Genomic DNA, 17,792 nt, shown 5'->3' with positions numbered 1-17,792 from the left:
CTCTATTTGGATACCAGTTCGAAATCTGAGATAATACTGTCTGTGGGTCCCATGTACTAGAATACTTTGAGCGCAGTGGTCTTTGTTTGTACATACCCTTCAACAATCGTTTGATACGGTCGTCTGATCCGACATTACTCCCTAAGAGTAAAGATAGGGCAGAGCGATGGCTGTTGATGGAGCCATAAGAGGCACCATCATTAAACATTTTTACTAAAAAATCCATGATTGTAGGGATTGTAGATTCCAGTACATCCAATTGTCGTTCTAGACAGTATGTCCACCACAGCTTATAGGAAACAGCATATTGTTTCATTGTATTTTCGGAGACAGATGCCAACATGAGGTCTAAGGCCGAGGTAGGGGTACTTCGTCTCGAAAATGCCATCCTGAGAGCTTCGCGGCCCCCAGGGTAAGGCAGTTGTGTAACGGATGAACTGACCTGAAACGTGAGCGGAGAAGGTATCTATTAGGCCTTAAATATAAGATTTCTGATCTGAGCATACTTTTCACTAGAGGGAACCATGCCTGGCCAGGCCAATAGGGAAAAACTAAAATGCCAGTGGCCTTATCGTTTACAATTTTTTGTAAGCATTTCAGTATTAAGGAAAAAGGCGGAAATGCATAGAAAAAGCAATTATGCCAATTGATGGTAAATGCGTCTACTGCTAGAGCATCGGGGTCTGGTTTCCATGACACGTATCGAGAGCATTTGGCATTAATGCGAGACGCAAACAAGTCTATATCTGGTTGTCCCAAAACTTGAACTATCGTTTGAAACGCCCAATCGGATAATTCCCACTCAATATCAACATTCACTTTTCTGGACTCTTCGTCTGCTTCGATATTATCCCGTGTATTGATATATGAAGCGAAAAGAAATATATTTCGCGTTTCGCACCATTGCCAGTGTTGGATAACTGAGATTAGTGATATTTTTGAATCTGAAAAGTAGACTTGCCCATACAAAAACACCGACCAAAGGAAAGGTACTTACAGGATTGTTGAATTTGGTTTCTTCTGACCCCGGGGTGCTCTGGAGACTGCTAGTGCACTTTCAGATTAATTTTAAACAGCACAACTTGAATTAATACACTTTTATGTTATTTTAGAAATTTCTTGTATAGAAACGCGCGACGGCGGTAGTCGAGTCCACTTTATTTTTCTTTTTTTCCTGGCTTGGGGTGGCGGGAGTTTTTGGCGCGAACCAAAGGAGTTTTTGGAAGGGATTCATGGTCGGTGTCCTAACATTTACCCCCCACCGAAATCAACAGTGATTTCAAAATAGGTAATAACATCACAAGAGTAGAATTATTAAATATACTACTTATAATGTACTTTATTGTTGACAAAGAAAACTAAGTTATATATTTTTATAATAAGATAAGCTAATGGACTGTATAATAAATAATTAAGTGTATGAATGATATTATTATGATAGAAATAAATAACAAAGTTATTGGTCCTGCTCTTTTGGGAGAGGACTCAATTTGGAAACAGGCCGTTGTAACCGTGAATTTTGTGTACGTAATGTAACAACGCGAACTCTACCATCACGTCCAGGGTGAATCTGTTCTACACGACCCAAACTCCATTGTTGACACGGTACGTTATCGTTATGAATTAAGACCAAATCGTTTACGTTTAAGTTAGGTGTATCAACAAACCACTTCTGCCTTTGTTGCAATGTGTGCAAGTATTCCGACTTCCACCGGCGCCAGAAGTGCAGAGCGGCCTGCGTAATGCACTGCCATCGTGTTAAACGATTCAACGGTATATCTGAAAGATCGTAATTGGGAGCCGATACCAATTGACGACCGACTAAAAAGTGTCCTGGCGTAAGGACGTCGAATTCACTCGGGTCATTAGACAAACTACACAAAGGGCGCGAATTTAAAATCGCTTCTATGTTAGCAAAAAGAGTACCCAACTCTTCGAAAGATAAAGCACGAGTACCTACTACGCGCTTCAAGTGGTACTTTGCCGATTTTATTCCGGCTTCAAAAATGCCCCCAAAATGACTACCTGTCGGGGGGTTATATTTCCATGTCACTTTTCTGACTGTAAAACCGTCAATAAGCTGCCGTTGACTTGCATTATAAAATTGAACGACTTCGTTTAAGTGTTTACCGGCCGCGACAAAGTTTTTACCGTTATCCGAATACATGGTATGTGGAAGACCACGCCTAGCCGTAAACCGATCGAATGAAGCTAGGAAGCATTCAGTAGTCAACGCCGAAAGGACCTCAAGGTGAACCGCACGAGTCGAATAACAAACAAATAGACATAAGTAAGACTTTGAGATTCTGGCATTGCGTCTATTTGTTTCTTTTGTATAAAATGGACCTCCAATATCGACACCGACCGTGTGAAACGGGTAAACGTCCTGTACGCGGCACTTAGGCAAAGAGCCCATTTTAGGTTGATTTACAGTGGGCCTATTTCTGAAACATGTAACGCATTTGGAAAGGCGAGACCGTATAACACAGCGAGCGGCTATAATCCAATATTTTGAACTAATATGTTTTGTAAAGTCCTAGGTCCGACATGTAAATAAACTTTATGATAATAATCAATTAAAATGTTCGTAAAATGACATTTTTTCGGTAAAATTAAAGGGTGACGTTGAGTAAATGGTAAGTTTGCGTGTGAAAGCCTACCCCCCACCATGAGAAGACCACGGCTATCAATGAACGGGTCGAGTTTACGTAGGCTTTGAGAGCATCGATTACCTCGTTTTAATGACTCAATGTCATCACCAAAATGTTCGGATTGAACTATTTGAATAAGTTTATCGTGAGCTTTATTTAACTCTGCGGTGAGCAATGCGCCCCTGATTCTATCAGGCCGAGAAACCCTGGAATTGTGTAAGAATCTGAAACACCAGGCGACTATGCGCTGCAGTTTGTTAAAATTCGAATATTTATTTATTATATTATCAAAGTTATTTTTTAGAGAGACACCTTCAGTGAGTAATGACGTACTTTCCTTTACAGGTTTTAGTTCCAGGGGTTCTCCTTTGAACTCAGTTAGAGACCTCACTGGCCACATATGTTGTGGATCGTACAACCACTGTGGGCCGCGGAACCACTGATCAGCGATGTGCAGCAACTGGGCCGGCGTGGCGCCGCGCGAACATACATCGGCAGGATTGTCAGTGCCGTTGACGTGATACCATTGAACACCGGCTGAACATTCAGTAATCTTAGCCACACGATTCGCAACAAAAGTTTTTAATTTGAATGCAGGTGTATTGATCCACGTCAACGCCACTGAGCTGTCGGTGAAAGCCAGTACTTCGCTGATCAGTACTTCCTTGGCTAATATCGATACGACATATTGTAGGGTTTTCGATAACAAATGAGCGGCCATTAATTCAAGACGCGGAATCGATACTGTTTTTAAGGGCGCAACCTTAGATTTTGATAACAGTAGGCTAACCTTGACATTGCCATGCCCGTCCTGACTGCGAATATACACGACGGCAGCGAAACCATTCGTCGACGCGTCACAAAAACCCACAATTTGAGCTGTAATGTGATTTTTCACAAAAACATGTCGGTCATGTTTTAGTTTCGATAATAAAGGTATTTGAAATGAAAACAAACGCCATTCATTGAGAAGCGCATTAGGCAGCGCGTCATCCCAACCTAAATTGGCGCACCATAACTTTTGCATAAAAGTTTTAGCGAGAAAAGTACAAGGCGCAACGAACCCCAAAGGGTCAAATAACTTAGCTATTTCCGACAACACGGAGCGCTTCGTCACGTTACTTTCCATCTGTGTGGTACGGAAGGAGAAAGCGTCTTCTTCAGGTAGCCAGTGCAGGCCGAGAATCTTGATAGCCATAGTTTTGCCGTCATCGAACTGAACAGGTGGTTCGAGTTGATCACTAGGCAATTTATTTAAAACTTGAGCACTATTACTCGACCACTTGCGCAATTCGAAACCGCCAAGCTTTAGCAATTCTACCAACTGATGTTGAAGTGTCAGCGCGTCGTCTACACTATCCACTGACCAAAGCAAGTCATCAACGTAAAAACCTTCACGCAGAGCACGGGCGGCATCAGGGAAACGATCGCCTTCATCCGCGGCTAACTGCTGTAACGTGCGAATGGCTAAAAACGGGCTGCTGACTACCCCGTAAGTGACTGTGCACAACTCGTACATCTTTATAGGCTCGTTGGGCGAATCTCGCCACAATATGTGTTGAAATTGACGTTGTGATTTGTCAATTAATATATTACGATACATTTTTGATATGTCACCGCATAAACAAACGTTACGTAAACGGAAACGTATTAATAATTCCACAAGATCAGCTTGCAGTTTGGGCCCCGTATATAAAACGGAATTTAAAGATTGATTATTTGTAGTTTGACACGAAGCATCGAAAACTACGCGAAGTTTTGTCGTACTACTATCAGGCTTATGAACGCAGTGGTGGGGAATGACGTACGCCGATTCCACTTCCGATACGTCACCGACACAGACCATATGACCGAGCGACGCGTAGTCGTCCATGAACGTTTTATATTCGCCTCTTAGATCGGGTAAACGAGATAATTTGCGTTCCAAATTTTGATATCGTTTTAATGCAATTTGTTTAGAATCGCCCAGTTTCGCGTCAGGTTTGAATGGGTAGCTCACAATGTATCGACCGGTATTATCACGCTTATGGTCACTGACAAACATCTGTTCAGCGATGACGTCATCTGGATTTTTAGGTACGTCACAGGATAAACTTTCGGTTTCCCAGAAAGATTTAATTAAATCGTCCACCTTAACTGTGCTACTAGTGAACATACAAGTCGACACACCGCCAGCACCGGTATTCACTGACAGCTGGCCTGTAATGACATACCCGAAAATGCTACTTAACGCGAGCGGTATCCCTTGACGTGACGGATGATACTTGCCACCATCATAAATGAATGGAAACACGTCACTGGCAAGCAACATGTCAATGCGACTCGAGCGATAGAAAGTAGGGTCAGCCAACACCAAATGTTTATATTCGTTGACTAAATCCTGTGACAAAGTGACAGATGGCATATCGCCAGATATTTTCGGAATGATCACAGCTTTTATATTAAAAACAGGGTCATTAGACATGGTCGGCTTTAAAGTGCAGGACACCATACCGTGATCGCGAACTACTGTTCCGCCTAGGCCCGACAATTGAGTGTTACACTTCTGACGTGGAAGCCCTAATCGCTGTGCACAATCATTTGTGATAAAACTGGTTTGAGAACCACTGTCGATCACTACGCGCACGGGTTGATATTTGCCTGAAACATCCGTAACGTGTACAACCGCAGTACCCAGCATAACTGTCGACCCAGACGAGCATGACGATGCCAAGGAGACCCGATTCTGTTGATCGTTATTAAAGTCGTTATCACAACTGTCATCAGAGCCCGTGCTTATCAAAGTTACATTGGAATCTAAATGCAACGTGTGATGATGTTTGTTTTTGCACACCGTACATGTTATCTTCGATGGGCACTCATTAGATGTGTGACCTTGACGCAAACAATTTTCGCATAAACGCAAATCTTTTATTTTTTCAATTCGCTGCTTAGGAGACAGCGCAATGTATTCGTAACATTTATAAATCGAATGAAATGGCTTATTGCAATACAAACATGCCTTCTTAGAATTATCAGGGCCCGCATTGCTCGCCAAACAGGTTTTTGAATTGACATTTTTTGTAATAGGTTTACTATTATTATTAGTTTTGTTTTGAACCGCATTTAGAATGGGTTTATTTGAAACGGGCTTTGAAACAGGAGGATTAGACATTTCCAACATACGCGCCTGATTCGATACAAATTCGCTTAATGTTTTAAAAATAGGTATTTCCTTTATACCGATTTTTTGTTCAAATTCTCGTCTAGAAACCGGGTCCAGGTTACGTAAACCGATATAACAAAGAATAAATCCCGCTAAATCATCGATTTTTAATAATTCTAACGCTTGAACGCATTCTTGAAATGTCTCTAAAAAGGAATTCAATCCGCTAACAGATTCGTTCGGCAAAGGTTTGAACGCGAACAATTTATCCAAATAGCGGGTAGCTATAGCACGCTTATTTTCATACCTGTCCGACAGAGATGACCAGACAATATTATAATTGTCACTCGATACAGGCAAACTTTTCACTATTTGAAGTGCTGGCCCGGTTACTACGGAAAGTAAATAATGGAACTTCTCGACATTACCTATCGAATTATTTGTATGAATCAAACTCATAAATGTATCGCGAAATGTAATCCAATTCTCTAACCTTCCGTCAAAATGAACAAGTTCAATTTTAGGTAAGCGAGGCTGAGAGCCGCCGCTTCGCTCATATTTGAATTCACCGCCACTTTTTGACGTATTCGAAACAGTTTCGTATTGATGAAAAATACGTTTAACTTCGTAATACAAGTCATCGAAAGCCTTTATTTCCTGGTCGTTAATTATATACGCCGGGTTACGCTTTAGTTCCAGCGCAGAAATATCATCAACAATTCGTTCGAATGATTCGCGAGAAGATTCGAGTTCACTGACCCGCACCAACAATTTGTTAACTAACGTGGAATCACTTTCGACAATTTTAGATAAATCGTACATCTGTTGAACACGCCTAAAATAACGTTCTTTTCTATTTATTAACGTACCTATTTATTTTGATATCAAGATCGGTCAAAAATGGAGTTGTAGGTGTTTCTTTCGCCATTTTGAACTGAAGAAAAATGTACTAGAAACTTCGAGAACAACGCGTTCCTACAACTGCCTGTTTATGTAAAACCGAACAAAAAGTAATTTACACTGTAGAAATAGATTCTAAGTATTTGACTACGTATAAAAAATATATTAAATATGATATTACACTGTGACAAATAGAACTATTGAACAAATACTTGCACAATGAAATGTGATGTTGTAACTTTAATATTTTGAATAAAATAACATAAATTATATATGAAATAGTCTGTTAATACCTATTTTGATATACTGAATCCGTATCGAAGGACCATAAATGTTGGATAACTGAGATTAGTGATATTTTTGAATCTGAAAAGTAGACTTGCCCATACAAAAACACCGACCAAAGGAAAGGTACTTACAGGATTGTTGAATTTGGTTTCTTCTGACCCCGGGGTGCTCTGGAGACTGCTAGTGCACTTTCAGATTAATTTTAAACAGCACAACTTGAATTAATACACTTTTATGTTATTTTAGAAATTTCTTGTATAGAAACGCGCGACGGCGGTAGTCGAGTCCACTTTATTTTTCTTTTTTTCCTGGCTTGGGGTGGCGGGAGTTTTTGGCGCGAACCAAAGGAGTTTTTGGAAGGGATTCATGGTCGGTGTCCTAACAGCCAGATTTCTCGAGCCAGTTGGTTTAAGTGGGGAAACTGGACTCCTCCCATGCGGTTGATATAACTTATTGCTGTCGTATTGTCAACGCGCAGCAATATTGTGCAATCAGATATATTGTTTGCAAAAGTTTTTAACGCCATGAATATCGCTAAAAGTTCTAAATAATTAATATGAAACGTAAGCTCGTCTTGTTTCCATCCGCCATTCACACGATTTCCTTCGCAAAAAGCACCCCAACCTGTCCGGGAAGCATCGGTAAAAATCTCTAAACGAAAATTATCGTCTACTCTCAGCTCGTTCTTAGTTGACATTATATTTCTTTCCCACCAGATAAGGTCAGGTAAAATTGTTTTACGTAACTTGATTTTTCCTTCGTAATTTTTGTGTGTTTTTAAGGCCAGATATTTTTGATATTCTAAATTTTTGGTGTACATCCAACCATATTTAACAGCTGGACAAGCTGCTGTGAGCATTCCGATCAATTGGGAAAATTCTCTTATTTTACAATCGGGTAATAATTTAAATTTCTTTACTAATTGCAATATATTGCTTCTTTTGTCGAATGGTAAGTTCAAGGACAAATCAATGCTGTTATATATAAAACCGAGAAACTTGCAAACTTGATTCGGTTCTAGTGAACTTTTTTCGAAATTTATGACGAAACCTAAACAACTGAGTAATTTTAAGGTCTCTTTAACATTGTGAAGACACTCTGTGTATGAATCACCTATGCATAAAATGTCATCAAGGTATATAACTGACTTATGACCATTCCTTCGTAAATAGTTTATGACTTCTTTCATGAGTTTAGTAAATGCTCGGGGAGCATCACATAAACCATAGGGCATACCGTTAAACTCATACGTCTTTTGGCAAAATTCAAAACGTAAGTAGTTTTTATGTTTTTCAGCTATCGGTATTAAGAAGTAGGCTTCCTTCAGGTCAATTGTTGCTAAAAATCCTCCCGGTGGTATGAGTTTAGCAGCAGTTCTATGGTCTTCCATTTTAAAATGAGTTTTTGTGACAAAATTATTAAAAGCCTTAAGGTTAAGAATAAACCTTTTTCCCCCATTAGGCTTAGGAGCTAAAAATATTTTGGATAAAAAATCTTTTTTAGACCGATTACATACTGACACAGCTCCTAAATCGATTAATTTTTGTATTGCTAGTGTCATGTCAGCAGACTCAGCTTCTGAGAAAGTGGTGTGTGGGGTAAAGGTTTGTTCTACTTCATGGCTAAAAGGGATCGTGTATCCTTCTGCAACCCACTTTAGAATAACGGGATTATTTGTAATTTTTAACCAGCAATCATAGTAATGTCTTATCCTACCGGCATGTACCTCTATCGCTGTTGAAACTGGGCACGCGGTTTCGACTGGCCTGAGGTTTTCTGCTGAGTAGCCTGGGGAGCGGCTCGGCCCACTGGTGCTGTCTTGCGGTACGCCCCCCTCCCCCCCCTGTTCGATGAGGGATACCGAGGAGGGCCCGGCCAGTTTCCCTGGCGTGAGCGGCTAGTAGATGCTTGCGCCGTTGAGTTTGTGGGCTTGACATTTTGAGTGACCTTCTTAATGAGCAGTCCCTGCTTTTCTATTAATTTTGATGCTTTTATTTTTTCTGAAAGCTTGTTTCCGAAAAGCATTTCATCCCTGTCCACCTCCTGTATTAAATTAAGAAAGGATTTGTCTAACCCGGTGGTAACAAATTTCTTTCTGGCGGCAGTCTCCACGAAGTGTAGGTCACACAGAACTCGACAGCTTTCACTTAAGAGTTTTATAGATTGAAGCCTGTTACCGTCATCGTCAAGAAGAAGATGCAAGCCCTGAGTAAGAGCGGAAATACCTATTCCGAGCTGTTGTTGCACACTTTCAACACGTTTGTCGCGCGCTCGTGTGGCGTCCGACACTGCGGCAGCAATCTCGGGGTTAAGCTTTGGCGCCTGCAATAAAGCGCAATTCTCAGGAATGAGATATTGCTTTAACAATTTGTCTTTAGCTTCCTTGTCTAAACCTTTCTTCAATATAGGCTGCCATAAGCGGGCCAGTTTGTCGTGAACTTTAGGGCCGAATTTGGGGGCGTCATCTATGGCGTCACCTAAAGCTGCGAGTATTTCCAAATCGAGCTCCGGTTCTGAAGGTTCTTCCTGAGGGTCGTTGCCAGTTGCCGACTCCTCAGTGTCAGGTTTATTTTCTTGTGAGATCTCTTCGATGACCTGATCCGTTTGTACCGTTTGTTCATTATCTAGAAGAAAGATTATGAAAAATGTAGGTATATTGATATTATTTTTATATAGGAGTATAGGTATTCGTCACTGTTGGTCAATAGACCAACAGTGACGAATTGCCATATTTAACCATGCATGTGAGGACCCGCAGTCCTCCTCCACAAGTACATTTGTATTTTTTATCATTACAATGAATTTAGAAGAATTTTAATGAACTCGAATTTACACTTGTAACGACCCGTAGTCGTTCTCAAGGTTATACATTGTAAAATGTTCAAAATAGACTGTAAATTTACAGTACTATAAAAAGCCATTGTGTTAACCTTAAGTCTGTGCTATAGTTAACCTCTAGGCAAGTTGTAGCTACCACTGTGTTGACCCGCAGTCAACCTCTGGGTGCGTAACGGTCACTAATTTTTAAAATAACTCACAGAAGAATAAAGTTAATTTGATATGATTTCAATTTACTTACCGGAGTTATTTTCGTCCGAAGAATCATCTGAGTAAATTATTCGACGGCGTTTGCGTTGCTCACTCTCTTCTAAAATTCTTATTTTTTCGCGGTAGCGATCTATTATTCTCTTCTGCGCTTTTCTTTTCGGCATGTTTTTTCACGGACACTAAATTTTTATTCACTTTTGTTAGAGCACGTGCTTACTGTGCCTCGCACGAAAAAAGAATGACGTGATATCGGACAGACTGGCAGTATATGGGGAATGGGTGGGTAGATTTGAAATAAAAAATAAATCGACACCCTCATCGATTTTCTCTAAATTACGTGCGATAGGTGCCTTGTAGGTCAAAAGGACTACCTGGTTATTATTACTTATATCTGAAGAATGAAGCAACGAAATATAATTATGTGTGGCCGGTGGGGAGACAATGATGTCCGTCACTTGCTTTACCGCATCCTTGCCGAGTTTGGATATGACAAGGCCGTACTTTGCTTCGTCACCTTGTTTTTGCGGAGCCATAATTGTTTCGAACTGCGCGAACCACACCCTTGGCATTTCCGTCCAAAACTCTGGGAGCTTCGACGTGATGCCTAGTGCTGCCAGTTCGGCGCCTGCACCGGGACAGCCACCGTTTCCTTCGCCGTCGCAATCTACTGGCATAGTGTCGTGAAGGAGACTATGTGCCTCTTGAAAACCAGATCAGGGATTTCCGCTTGTGGAAGGCTGATTAGGTTGTGCAGTGCAGTCTCCGCGACACTAAAATCACACGCAACGGTAACACGCGGCGCGAACAAAAATAACGGGGTCACCAGTTATAGGTAAGTATACCTACTAAGTATAAGTAACTACGAATGTATGTGTGAAGTGTATCGATAATTGCTAGCTGTGGAGTTTGGAATAAAACAACTGATTGCGATGAGTGAACAGGAAAGACTGAAGTAATTTATTGTAAATATATTAACATTGATTGTGATCTCAATAAAGTTCATTGACATGAGCCCACACTACCATACCCCAAGTACTTACTACCATACCCCAAGTACTTACCACCATACCCCAAGTACTTACCACCATACCCCAAGTACTTACTACCATACCCCAAGTACTTACTACCATACCCCAAGTACTTACCACCATACCCCAAGTACTTACCACCATACCCCAAGTACTTACCACCATACCCCAAGTACTTACCACCATACCCCAAGTACTTACTACCATACCCCAAGTACTTACTACCATACCCCAAGTACTTACCACCATACCCCAAGTACTTACCACCATACCCCAAGTACTTACTACCATACCCCAAGTACTTACTACCATACCCCAAGTACTTACTACCATACCCCAAGTACTTACCACCATACCCCAAGTACTTACCACCGTACCCCAAGTACTTACCACCATACCCCAAGTAATTACTACCATACCCCAAGTACTTACTACCATACCCCAAGTACTTACCACCATACCCCAAGTACTTACCAACATACCCCAAGTACTTACCACCATACCCCAAGTACTTACTACCATACCCCAAGTACTTACTACCATACCCCAAGTACTTACCACCATACCCCAAGTACTTACCACCGTACCCCAAGTATTAACTACCATACCCCAAGTACTTACTACCATACCCCAAGTACTTACTACCATACCCCAAGTACTTGGTACCAAACCCCAAGTACTTACTTCCATACCCCAAGTACTTACTACCATACCCCAAGTACTTGGTACCAAACCCCAAGTACTTACCACCATACCCCAAGTACTTACCACCATACCCCAAGTACTTACCACCATACCCCAAGTACTTACCACCATACCCCAAGTACTTACTACCATACCCCAAGTACTTACTACCATACCCCAAGTACTTACCACCATACCCCAAGTACTTACCACCATACCCCAAGTACTTACCACCATACCCCAAGTACTTACTACCATACCCCAAGTACTTACTACCATACCCCAAGTACTTACCACCATACCCCAAGTACTTACCACCGTACCCCAAGTACTTACCACCATACCCCAAGTACTTACTACCATACCCCAAGTACTTGGTACCAAACCCTAAGTACTTACCACCATACCCCAAGTACTTACTACCATACCCCAAGTACTTACCACCATACCCCAAGTACTTACCACCGTACCCCAAGTACTTACCACCATACCCCAAGTAATTACTACCATACCCCAAGTACTTACTACCATACCCCAAGTACTTACCACCATACCCCAAGTACTTACCAACATACCCCAAGTACTTACCACCATACCCCAAGTACTTACTACCATACCCCAAGTACTTACTACCATACCCCAAGTACTTACCACCATACCCCAAGTACTTACCACCGTACCCCAAGTATTTACTACCATACCCCAAGTACTTACTACCATACCCCAAGTACTTACTACCATACCCCAAGTACTTGGTACCAAACCCCAAGTACTTACTTCCATACCCCAAGTACTTACTACCATACCCCAAGTACTTGGTACCAAACCCCAAGTACTTACCACCATACCCCAAGTACTTACCACCATACCCCAAGTACTTACCACCATACCCCAAGTACTTACCACCATACCCCAAGTACTTACTACCATACCCCAAGTACTTACTACCATACCCCAAGTACTTACCACCATACCCCAAGTACTTACCACCATACCCCAAGTACTTACTACCATACCCCAAGTACTTACTACCATACCCCAAGTACTTACAACCATACCCCAAGTACTTACCACCATACCCCAAGTACTTACCACCGTACCCCAAGTACTTACCACCATACCCCAAGTACTTACTACCATACCCCAAGTACTTGGTACCAAACCCTAAGTACTTACCACCATACCCCAAGTACTTACTACCATACCCCAAGTACTTACTACCATACCCCAAGTACTTACCACCATACCCCAAGTACTTACCACCATACCCCAAGTACTTACCACCATACCCCAAGTACTTACTACCATACCCCAAGTACTTACTACCATACCCCAAGTACTTACTACCATACCCCAAGTACTTTGTACCATACCCCAAGTACTTACTACCATACCCCAAGTACTTACTACCATACCCCAAGTACTTACCACCATACCCCAAGTACTTACCACCATACCCCAAGTACTTACCACCATACCCCAAGTACTTACCACCATACCCCAAGTACTTACTACCATACCCCAAGTACTTACTACCATACCCCAAGTACTTACTACTATACCCCAAGTACTTACTACCATACCCCAAGTACTTACCAACATACCCCAAGTACTTACCACCATACCCCAAGTACTTACCACCATACCCCAAGTACTTACTACCATACCCCAAGTACTTACTACCATACCCCAAGTACTTACTACCATACCCCAAGTACTTACTACCATACCCCAAGTACTTGGTACCAAACCCCAAGTACTTACCACCATACCCCAAGTACTTACCACCATACCCCAAGTACTTACTACCATACCCCAAGTACTTACTACCATACCCCAAGTACTTACCACCATACCCCAAGTACTTACCACCGTACCCCAAGTATTTACTAACATACCCCAAGTACTTACTACCATACCCCAAGTACTTGGTACCAAACCCCAAGTACTTACTACCATACCCCAAGTACTTACAACCATACCCCAAGTACTTGGTACCAAACCCCAAGTACTTACCACCATACCCCAAGTACTTACCACCATACCCCAAGTACTTACCACCATACCCCAAGTACTTACTACCATACCCCAAGTACTTACTACCATACCCCAAGTACTTACTACCATACCCCAAGTACTTACCACCATACCCCAAGTACTTACTACCATACCCCAAGTACTTACTACCATACCCCAAGTACTTACCACCATACCCCAAGTACTTACCACCATACCCCAAGTACTTACCACCATAACCCCAAGTACTTACTACCATACCCCTAGTACTTACTACCATACCCCAAGTACTTACCACCATACCCCAAGTACTTACCACCATACCCCAAGTACTTACTACCATACCCCAAGTACTTACTACCATACCCCAAGTACTTACCACCATACCCCAAGTACTTACCACCATACCCCAAGTACTTACCACCATACCCCAAGTAATTACTACCATACCCCAAGTACTTACTACCATACCCCAAGTACTTACCACCATACCCCAAGTACTTACCAACATACCCCAAGTACTTACCACCATACCCCAAGTACTTACTACCATACCCCAAGTACTTACTACCATACCCCAAGTACTTACTACCATACCCCAAGTACTTACTACCATACCCCAAGTACTTACCACCATACCCCAAGTACTTACCACCATACCCCAAGTACTTACCACCATACCCCAAGTACTTACTACCATACCCCAAGTACTTACTACCAGACCCCAAGTACTTGGTACCAAACCCAAGTACTTACTACCATACCCCAAGTACTTACCACCATACCCCAAGTACTTACCACCATACCCCAAGTACTTACCACCATACCCCAAGTACTTACCACCATACCCCAAGTACTTACCACCATACCCCAAGTACTTACTACCATACCCCAAGTACTTACTACCATACCCAAGTACTTACTACCATACCCCAAGTACTTACTACCATACCCCAAGTACTTACTACCATACCCCAAGTACTTACTAACATACCCCAAGTACTTACCACCATACCCCAAGTACTTACTACCATACCCCAAGTACTTACTACCATACCCCAAGTACTTACTACCATACCCCAAGTACTTGGTACCATACCCCAAGTACTTACTACCATACCCCAAGTACTTACCACCATACCCCAAGTACTTACCACCATACCCCAAGTACTTACCACCATACCCCAAGTACTTACTACCATACCCCAAGTACTTACTACCATACCCCAAGTACTTACTACCATACCCCAAGTACTTACTACCATACCCCAAGTACTTACAACCATACCCCAAGTACTTACTACCATACCCCAAGTACTTACTACCATACCCCAAGTACTTACTACCATACCCCAAGTACTTACTACCATACCCCAAGTACTTGGTACCATACCCCAAGTACTTACTACCATACCCCAAGTACTTACCACCATACCCCAAGTACTTACCACCATACCCCAAGTACTTACCACCATACCCCAAGTACTTACTACCATACCCCAAGTACTTACTACCATACCCCAAGTACTTACCACCATACCCCAAGTACTTACCACCATACCCCAAGTACTTACTACCATACCCCAAGTACTTACTACCATACCCCAAGTACTTACTACCATACCCCAAGTACTTGGTACCAAACCCCAAGTACTTACTTCCATACCCCAAGTACTTACTACCATACCCCAAGTACTTGGTACCAAACCCCAAGTACTTACCACCATACACCAAGTACTTACCACCATACCCCAAGTACTTACCACCATACCCCAAGTACTTACCACCATACCCCAAGTACTTACTACCATACCCCAAGTACTTACTACCATACCCCAAGTACTTACCACCATACCCCAAGTACTTACCACCATACCCCAAGTACTTACTACCATACCCCAAGTACTTACTACCATACCCCAAGTACTTACTACCATACCCCAAGTACTTACTACCATACCCCAAGTACTTACTACCATACCCCAAGTACTTACTACCATAACCCCAAGTACTTACTACCATACCCCAAGTACTTACCACCATACCCCAAGTACTTACACCAAACCCCAAGTACTTACTACCATACCCCAAGTACTTACTACCATACCCCAAGTACTTACCACCATACCCCAAGTAATTACTACCATACCCCAAGTACTTACTACCATACCCCAAGTACTTACACCATACCCCAAGTACTTACTACCATACCCCAAGTACTTACCACCATACCCCAAGTACTTACTACATACCACAAGTACTTACTAACATACCCCAAGTAATTAATACCATACCCCAAGTACTTACTAACATACCCCAAGTACTTACTACCATACCCCAAGTACTTACTACCATACCCCAAGTACTTACTACCATACCCCAAGTACTTACTACCATACCCCAAGTACTAGGTACCAAACCCCAAGTACTTACTACAATACCCCAAGTACTTACTACTATACCCCATGTACTTACTACCATACCCACAGTACTTACCACCATACCCCAAGTACTTTCCACCATACCCCAAGTACTTACCACCATACCCCAAGTACTTACTACCATACCCCAAGTACTTACTACCATACCCCAAGTACTTACAACCATACCCCAAGTACTTACTACCATACCCCAAGTACTTGGTACCATACCCCAAGTACTTACACCATACCCCAAGTACTTACCACCATACCCAAGTACTTACTACCATACCCCAAGTACTTACTACCATACCCCAAGTACTTACCACCGTACCCCAAGTATTTACTACCCTACCCCAAGTACTTACTACCATACCCCAAGTACTTACTACCATACCCCAAGTACTTACTACCATACCCCAAGTACTTACCACCATACCCCAAGTACTTACCACCATACCCCAAGTACTTACCACCATACCCCAAGTACTTACTACCATACCCCAAGTACTTACTACCCTACCCCAAGTACTTACTACCTTACCCCAAGTACTTACTACCATACCCCAAGTACTTACTACCATACCCCTAGTACTTGGTACCAAACCCCAAGTACTTACTACCATACCCCAAGTACTTACTACTATACCCCATGTACTTACTACCATACCCAAGTACTTACCAACATACCCCAAGTATTTACCACCATACCCCAAGTACATACCACCATACCCCAAGTACTTACTACCATACCCCAAGTACTTACTACCATACCCAAGTACTTACTACCATACCCAAGTACTTACTACCATACCCCAAGTACTTGGTACCAAACCCCAAGTACTTACCACCATACCCCAAGTACTTACCACCATACCCCAAGTACTTACTACCATACCCCAAGTACTTACTACCATACCCCAAGTACTTACTACATACCCCAAGTACTTACTACTATACCCAAGTACTTACTACCATACCCCAAGTACTTACCAACATACCCCAAGTACTTACCACCATACCCAAGTACTTACCACCATACCCAAGTACTTACTACCATACCCAAGTACTTACTACCATACCCCAAGTACTTACTACCATACCCCAAGTACTTACCACCATACCCCAAGTACTTACCACCATACCCCAAGTACTTACTACCATACCCCAAGTACTTACTACCATACCCCCAGTACTTACACCCATACCCCAAGTACTTACCACCCTACCCCAAGTACTTACTACCATACCCCAAGTACTTACTACCATACCCCAAGTACTTACTACCATACCCCAAGTACTTGGTACCAAACCCCAAGTACTTACTTCCATACCCCAAGTACTTACTACCATACCCCAAGTACTTGGTACCTAACCCCAAGTACTTACCACCATACCCCAAGTACTTACCACCATACCCCAAGTACTTACCACCATCCCCCAAGTACTTACTACCATACCCCAAGTACTTACCACCATACCCCAAGTACTTACTACCATACCCCAAGTACTTACAACCATACCCCAAGTACTTACCACCATACCCCAAGTACTTACCACCATACCCCCAAGTACTTACTACCATACCCAAGTACTTACTACCATACCCAAG

At 42.3% G+C, this 17,792-nt stretch overlaps 1 protein-coding gene across 1 annotated transcript; it reads right to left on the bottom strand.

Annotated features, from left to right (window-relative positions):
• Positions 1–363: 363 nt before the first annotated feature.
• LOC126381642 (uncharacterized) lies at positions 364–10,196 on the bottom strand. The gene is made up of 3 exons (XM_050031097.1): positions 10,064–10,196; positions 8,711–9,608; positions 364–442 (listed from the first exon to the last, which is right to left on the bottom strand). The coding sequence occupies exons 1-2, from the start codon at positions 10,194–10,196 to the stop codon at positions 8,713–8,715; spliced, it is 1,029 nt and encodes a 342-aa protein (XP_049887054.1). The 3' UTR covers positions 364–442; positions 8,711–8,712.
• Positions 10,197–17,792: the final 7,596 nt, after the last annotated feature.

Source organism: Pectinophora gossypiella, unplaced genomic scaffold (assembly GCF_024362695.1).
Source record: "Pectinophora gossypiella unplaced genomic scaffold, ilPecGoss1.1 Pgos_71, whole genome shotgun sequence".
NCBI lineage: Eukaryota > Metazoa > Arthropoda > Insecta > Lepidoptera > Gelechiidae > Pectinophora > Pectinophora gossypiella.
The sequence above is the reverse complement of the archived record's forward strand: the minus strand, read 5'-3'. Positions and strand labels throughout refer to the sequence as shown.

Excerpts from the sequence above, each read along its gene's own strand:
- LOC126381642 (XM_050031097.1), bottom strand. The coding sequence starts at position 10,196 with ATGCCGAAAAGAAAAGCGCAGAAGAGAATAATAGATCGCTACCGCGAA. Across the intron at positions 9,609-10,063 it reads TTCGGACGAAAATAACTCCG|ATAATGAACAAACGGTACAA; the intron begins GTAAGTAAATTG and ends TCTTTCTTCTAG.